At 41.4% G+C, this 8,457-nt stretch overlaps 1 protein-coding gene across 1 annotated transcript; it reads left to right on the forward strand.

The window, feature by feature from the left end:
* Positions 1-6,101: 6,101 nt before the first annotated feature.
* On the forward strand, positions 6,102-6,347 carry Smp_103430 (hypothetical protein; the record flags this gene model as incomplete). The annotated part of the gene is made up of 1 exon (XM_018792750.1): positions 6,102-6,347. One exon carries the CDS (start codon positions 6,102-6,104, stop codon positions 6,345-6,347), a length of 246 nt encoding a protein of 81 aa, XP_018644473.1.
* Positions 6,348-8,457: the final 2,110 nt, after the last annotated feature.

Here is an 8,457-nt window from a genome sequence, read left to right on the forward strand (position 1 = left end):
TTGATGACGCATCAAATATGTCTTTCCTACCTCTTCGCATCTGACTTCTGATTTCGATTGGTTGGGGAACGCTTCGTACATAGAAGGTGTTACTGGTAGCTAGTTGTAAAATTAGAATACTAGTCGTATCTTCAGTGGTGAGACCGACGTGATCTGGTACACCAAGCGCATAAACTGTGAGTCTGTTACTTTTTGGAATTTCATTATTATGTTGTTTTTCTTTATTTGATTTATATATATTGTGATATACCTTTTTTCTTCGGATATATTTTAATTATATATTTCTCGTTCTAATAATACTATGACGGAACAGTCACCTAAGGTTTTTAAGTTAAAATCTATTCCCCCACCTTCGATTCAGTTAACGCCATTTTGGCCTGACAATATCATGTCCTGGTTCTGCTACGCAGAAGCTGACTTTTGCGGGCACAGAATCATGGACTCGCGCACACGATTCCTGGCGGTAGTTAAAGCGTTACCGCGCGGATTTAACAGGTACGTAACACCTAGTATGTTTACTAGTGATGCTTCGGAACCTTACGAAACTCTCAAACGGTCGATTCTAAAACGCGGAGATCTAACTGATCGACAACGGTTAGACCAACTACTTAACAATATCGACCTGCAACATGGTTCCGCGACGGACATGTTGTTAAGGATGAGGGAAGTCATAGGTCAACGAACATTCGACGATGGCCTATTCAAACAACTTTTCTTGTCTAAACTCCCGAAACAGGTGCAGGCAGTGCTCGTCTCGTTACAAAACAACGCCGTAGACCAACTAGCTGCATCTGCCGATCGAATCTTAGAAATAACGAAGTCTACTAACGCTGAGGTCTTTTCAGTCAAAGAAAAACCTCAAACGACCCCGAATGACATCTCGGAATTATGTCATACACTCACACGCTACCTTCGATTTCGTAATGACCGTAGTCGGTCAAAAACCCCGCGTAGAAGTGTCTCATGTAGGCGATCTGTCTCTCGTGGTCGAGAAACAGACAACCCCGAACGGTGCTGGTATCATAACCAGTATGGTAAGTCTTCCAGAAATTGCAGGAAGCCCTGCAATTACCCGATCTCTAAGGCGACCGACACGAATAAGAATTCGGGAAACTTCCAAGCCGGCACGCGTTAATGGCAACCGTAGCCGGAGAACATAGCCGTCTGTTATACGTCACAGATGTGACTACGAAAGTCCGCCATCTCGTCGACACTGGCACAGAAGTTAGCGTTCTTCCAGCAAATCCCGACGACAGACTTCACGAGTATGTTTTAAGTTTACAGGCGGCAAACGGAAAGCCGATTGCTACGTATGGTAAAAGGTACGTTTACCTTAATGTGGGTTTACGCAAACCCATCAACTGGATTTTCGTTGTTGCAGATGTCTCCATGCCAATCATTGGTATAGACCTGTTACAATACCACAACCTACTCATCGACACACGCTCACGAAGGTTAATAGACGGTAACACTAAGTTATCTGTTTGCGTAACTCCTTTTTCTGGTTGCAGATTATCCCCAGTCACAATTAGGCACGCCATGTCAATCATTACTCGATAAATACTCCGGGATATATCAACCGCAACCGAAATTGCCTTGTGTAACCAGCAATGTTACACATCACATCTCGACTACAGGACCACCTGTATTCTCGAAAGCACGATGACTGGCTCCCGAAAAGCTTAGGTTGGCTAAAAACGAATTCGACCACATGATAGACTTAGGAATAATTCGACCGTCAAATAGCCCTTAGTCATCTCCTTTGCACATGGTCTCTAAAAAGGACAGCAATGATTGGCGTCCAACTGGTGATTATCAGCGTCTGAATGCTAAAACCATTCCCGATCGTTACCCGTCGCCTCACATTCACGATTTGACAGCTATCTTGAAAGGTACAACTGTCTTTTCGAGAATCGACTTAGTTAATGCTTACAACCAAATACATATGGCAACCGACGACATACCAAAAACCGCCATTACAGCTCCTTTCGGCCTCTACGAATTCTTACAAATGCCTTTCGGTTTGAGAAATGCGGCTCAAACCATCCAAAGGTTCATAGACGACGTCTTCCGAGGTCTCAACTTCGTACATGCGTATGTTGATGACTGTCTCATAGCAAGTCTGGACAGAGAATCACATCTCCAGCATCTGAAAATTGTTTTCGATCGATTCCAAAGGCATGGCATTACTGTAGACATTCAGAAATGCCAAATCGCAACTAACTCCTTAGACTTCTTAGGACACACCATTGATGCTCAAGGCATCCGACCCCTTAGAAGCAAAGTGGTGGCCATTTTGGATTACCCAGAACCGACCACGATTAAGCAGTTGCGAACTTTTAACGGCCTCGTAAGTATCTACAGACGGTTCATACCTAAATGCGCATCCCTTATGAAACCGTTAACCGATCAGTTTCGTGGAAATGCAAAATCAATTAGTTTAGACGACATAGCCCGTAAAGCATTCCCCACAGTTAAGGAACACATCGCTAAGGCAACCCTGCCTGCTCATCAGGACACTCAAGAACTCATTAGTATCGCCGTAGACGCATCCGACTCAGCAATCGGAGGAGTCCTACAACAATGGGTTAACGAATCTTGGCAACCTTTAGGATTTTTCTCGAGATGGTTGCTAGACGCGGAATGTAGGTACAGTACGTTCGGTAGAGAACTCCTAGCTATGTATTGTGCTGTACGGCATTTCCAACATTCCATCGAAGGAAGAGAATTCACGCTTTTTACCGATCACAAACCTCTTACCTTCTCTTTAAGTTCATCTTCAGACAAGTACTCACCGCGAGAGTCTCGACAACTGGACTACATTTCGCAGTTTACTTCAGATATACAACACATTTCTGGAGCAAACAATGTAGTCGCAGACGCCCTGTCTCGAATAAGTTCCTTGAACAGTTTCCAGGGAATCGACCTTCTTAAACTCGCTCAGCTTCAAAAAGAAGACATTGATCTTCAGCATGAGTTATCCTCGACAACTCTTAAACTAAGTATTAGGCAGATGGGAACAGGTAAGGAAACCTTACTTTGTGACACATCTACAGGTAGGGATCGGCCAATAGTACCAAAACATTATCGACGCAACGTCTTCAATACGTTGCACAATCTTTCTCATCCAGGTGCTCGTGCAACAGTCAAACTTATAGCCGAACGGTTTTGTTGGCCTGGCATGAATAAAGACGTGAGGGAGTGGGCACGCTCCTGTGTAAGCTGCCAGAAATCTAAGGTAATCAGGCACAACAAATGTCCCTTAGGCTCTTTCAAAACCCCCGATGCTCGTTTCGACCATATTCATCTGGATTTGGTAGGACCCTTACTCGATTCAAACGGACACTCATATCTCTTAACATGCGTAGACCGTTTCACTCGATGGCCAGAAGCAGTACCGATTAAGGACATCACTGCTGAAACTGTGGCTCGCGCTTTCGTCGAACGATAGGTAGCAAATTTCGGCTGCCCCTCAACCATCACTACAGAACGCGGACGCCAGTTCGAATCTGGACTTTTCCGTTGTCTGACCTCACTATTAGGAATCACGCGCTTCCGAACGACCGCCTACCACCCACAAGCAAACGGGTTGGTAGATCGTTTTCATTGACAACTTAAAGCTTCACTATCAGCTACAAACATTTCACAGTGGACAGACGCTCTTCCACTCGTCTTGCTAGGTATCCGCAATGCAGTGAAAGCTGACATTGGATACACTGCATCTCAACTCGTTTATGGAACGACACTCCGACTTCCAGGAGAATTCGTGGATCTTTCGTATTCTTCATTGAACATGGATCTAAACTCTTACACGATCAGGCTTACAAACGCAATGCGTTCAGTTAAACCTGCTTACACTCGACCTCAATCAACTGATGTTTTCGTTCAACCCGAATTACGACATAGTACACACGTCTTCGTTCGTTGAGACTCACATCGACGACCTCTCGAATCAGCATACGAAGGACCCTTCAAAGTTCTTCAACGCGAACTCAAGTACTATGTAGTTGATAAGAACGGCACAAACGATGGCATCAGTATCGATCGCCTCAAAGCAGCGTACTTAGAAGGAAACCCTAGCTACGTCGATTTTCCTTCAGTACATCCGGACGACACGGCTCCCACACTCGTAGTACCCCACACGACAGTCGATACACACCTCGGTACTTCGTCAACGTCAGAAAATAAACATAAAACAACACGTTCTGGAAGAAGAGTAAGATTTCCAGAACATCTAAACGACTATTGCACGTAGGACACAAACTTTATCTCAGATTCCCTTTTGCATTACTTATTACAGAAAAAAAATTTTTTAATATGCTCGTTTTTTTAAACATTTCAAAAAAACAATTTTTTTACTTATGAGAGTATATACATTTTTTTTTATAAAAAAACCAAAAAAACCATTTTTTTAACAGTCGCTTTTACGCTGTCGCCAGTGTATTAGTTTATTTATTTTCTTTTCCCGCTCATCTTGTGCCCTTACGCAAGTACGAGCGTATTTTCGACATGCACTCACACGTTCTATTTTTTCTCTTTTCCAGGACGGCTAGAAAAGAACGATGAAGTTTCACAAGGAACCGAAATTTTCATTGTACTTTGTTTCCTTATTACTATATTGTGCATTATGGTTCCTTAGTGTAAGGAAAGACGAGTTAAACATAGCAAGCTATCAGAAGAGTGTTTACCAACGACAAACTCGTTGGGTTCAAACCCCTGACTGGTCACGTCTTAAGGTCATCACTACCTCACTAGGGGGGGGGAGTGATCAATAGCTGTAAATAATTCCCTAAAATCAATAGCTCATTAAGTGTTCGACATTGGATGTTGACCACATTTGTTTAAGTGGACTTGTTTAACTGAAGGCTTTCGGTCATGCATCTGTACCAGATCACGTTTCGACCCAGCGTGGGACACTGCTCCTACGTTCACTAGCCAGATTAGAGTAAACGCTTCTCGATATATTGATGACGCATCAAATATGTCTTTCCTACCTCTTCGCATCTGACTTCTGATTTCGATTGGTTGGGGAACGCTTCGTACATAGAAGGTGTTACTGGTAGCTAGTTGTAAAATTAGAATACTAGTCGTATCTTCAGGACAATTACGAGATTTGCTTGAAAGAAGTACATGAGGTAGTAGGACTAATGTGACTGAAAATTTTTTGTACAGTATACTCACATTGAGTATGTCATATCAGTATGTAAAAACAACGAAAATATGTTTGTACTTATGGACGTAAGCTCAATGCGTCGGATTCAGACGCTTGACTTCAGGATGTAGATGATGATAGTGATCAGCATTCTTCCGAAAAACATGCATCTTCTAACCCAGCTCCACAAATTAAACTAAGAACACGACGTCGGTCATCTACGTGTGCTTTATTATAAATGAATTTACACTTCAGGCCTAAATATTGCGACTTCCAATCTGGATTCCCCCTCCGTGCATTTAATGGTGAGATAGTAACGGTAAATAAGTTCAAAAATGAATATTTCTGTCACTCTCCGACATTTAATGCCGACCTCATCAGTTTTAAATGACACTTTTTGCTGAAGGTTCTCAGATAGGCATTCCCACTAGATCGCAAATGGGAGCAAATGGAGCTTCCCGATATATGGACAGCCCTTCAAACATATCTTCAAACCTCTTCATTTCTGACTTCTGATTTGACTGGGCTGGCATACTTCGACTATAAAGATGTAACATGTGAAGTCACTGTCAAATGCCGAATGCCTGTGGCATCTCCAAGCTGAGGTTACTTCCATTAAAACTGTATGCAACCATCTTTGCACAGAAGAATATATTTCTGTAGATGCGTAAAGCTTTGGCAATCCAAACTGTAGCTGTAAATCATCAACGAGTAGGAGAATGGGACACGTAGTACATCCACTGCTATGACAAGGTCATAATATATGTTGCTGATACATCACGTGAACGATGCGCATGTGAGCGTTTCAATGACTACACGTTACCGTGTGATCATATTTCGTATGCACATGCCAAAGATCCCATTCGTGGAGGTATGTTTCTTTGTCTGTATGAGCAACATAGATTTATTTAGATAAAACAGTCGGTGGAGAAGGAACTGCGTAATTGATATGGTTTTCAGTGCGTCATCCAACACGTTAAGCTCTACAGAGAGTGGAGATCTGTTTGAGAAGTTAACTAATTACTACCACACAGTCCATGCTCTTAGCGAACCTCCGGCCAGTAAACTTATCCGTTCATGCTTTGAAGAATCGGAGGATATATGTATACAAGTTATGAGTTCAGTCGCTGGTAATGAGGAAGCTTCATCGTCAGAATCCATTGTTCTCATCGACCATAGCTATGCGTCTTGGTAACAAGGCTTTTATTATCGCAACTTTTTCAGCCCTACGTAAATTCATTTACATGGCCATCAGCTTGCTCTTATGGCGTTACGGCAGAGTGTTCTGAGCAGTCTTGTGTTACTGCGTGGTTGTGAGGAATAGGGATGTTGGTTCGCGTTGGTGTAACGATCACCATGTCTACGCTCACGTTATTAGTCTTCCAGACCGTTTACCGAATACTGCAACCCTGAACTCGGTGTGTGAACCTACCAGGTTAAATTCGGTACTATTGTACTGATTAAAAATCACGCAGCGGTTACCTTTTACCATCATTAAGCTGACTTTGCTAAGCTTTTGTTTCAGTATACACGAGTAAGACTAACTGTTGGAAATCGATTGGCTTTATTGCTGGTAAAAGCATTGACTCACGATTCTATCTGCTCTTTCGTCAAAGATCAGGGTCTCCATCTATTTCTCGCTCTTGATGATTTTCTATTCCTGGCTTAACTGCCTTTTCTTCATCTTTACTCCTTCAAGTATATTCATGCGATGAAGTTGAAACAGTTTTTATTCACTTGAAAAATTAGTAGGACCCAGATATTTATTACTTTTACGTATAACCGTTAACAAAAATATAGGATATATGCCAGCTGTTTGATTCTGACACATTTGTTCATCGGACGGTAAGTAGGAGTGAACGATCGTAAGTTGTTCATGAGATATTCATAAAACAACATTATGTAGTACATACATGTACATTTTTGGAAACAGTCCCATCGCTGACAATCCAATCCCTTAGTTATGCAAATAAAATACTGAAATCCATGCGAAATTTACAACATTGTATTGGTAATTTTTTAAATCGATATGTGTATAAACTTCCGGCAAGACCATAATATACGGACGACCTATGAGCGACTGTGAAGTGACCGCAAGAATGTTCGCTTGCTCACTAGAGCTAAATGAGGGTTATAAACTGTGTGAGGAATTAGGATTATGAATAACAGTTGATGGTCAGGGTTAGGAATAAGATTTAGGGCTTCCATCAAGAACTGACATCAGCTGAAATGCCGAAACGCTATGTAGCCAAGTGAATGAGTTAGTTTCGCGCCAAAATTCAAGACCTGTCATCCTAGATCTGATTGGTTCGTCCTTAAATTATAGTCCCACCAAACTCCAAAATATGCAGACGCTGGTTATCTAATCACTTTCTGTGCGGACATTAAACTTGCTATTGCTCGATTAATAAAGAGAACGAACTTCATCGAATCGCTGAGAGTCCGCCAAAAATGTTAATTAAGGGTTAGTAAATTAGTAGAATGAACATATACGCGAAACTGGACAAATGTATGTTAATGTACACAATTCTCGTTTCCGTGTCCGATTTGTACTTTGTGACTCATTGTATTACGGAAAAGCCGATGTACATAAGTCTAACATTTGCCTATGAAATCTCGCAAATTCCAATGATAAGGCAGCTGCATTAGTTTAATTTGGATTGTTTCAAACAACTGAAACCTGTCTTTGATACTCAGTCTCATAACTTACTTCATTCCATTTCTTATAAGTGTCAATATCAATACACTTAGTGATTTTGATTAAAAAGTCATACATTTTAATGAGTTTTCTTCATCGATTTATAACGGAACTCATTTCTGATACTGACTGTCTCTGGAAAAACATTGGCAACCTGAAAACTGAAACTATGTATGAGAAGTGGTGACGCTGAGATGTTTGCTTGATCCTTGGTGAAAACAACACAGCCGTACATTTCTCACATGAGTCTGGTTTACTATTAGCATGCAATGATTTTTTGGCTCATGTATCTAACGAGAGAAGGTAATACTAACAGCTCAGTAGAAGCAGATACCTAACAACTGAAACCCTAAATAAAGCTAATATCCTCACTATTATTCTACTCCTGGGATAAAAGTAAAACAAAATAGTCAAAGTCAGTCAAAATCGCAGTAAAGAAGACAAGAACATAAAACCCCATGATGGTATCGTTACCTGTTGCGCAGTTTTCATAGCCTTGACAATACAGTTTTTTATGAAGATATATGCTTTGTTCACAATGTTTCATATAAAATCAAATCATTTGTCCACTTTGAGAGTATGGCTGGGTGGTAATCGATGCTAGTCT

The sequence above is a fragment of the Schistosoma mansoni genome (assembly GCF_000237925.1).
Source record: "Schistosoma mansoni, WGS project CABG00000000 data, supercontig 0129, strain Puerto Rico, whole genome shotgun sequence".
NCBI classification, from domain to species: Eukaryota; Metazoa; Platyhelminthes; class Trematoda; order Strigeidida; family Schistosomatidae; genus Schistosoma; species Schistosoma mansoni.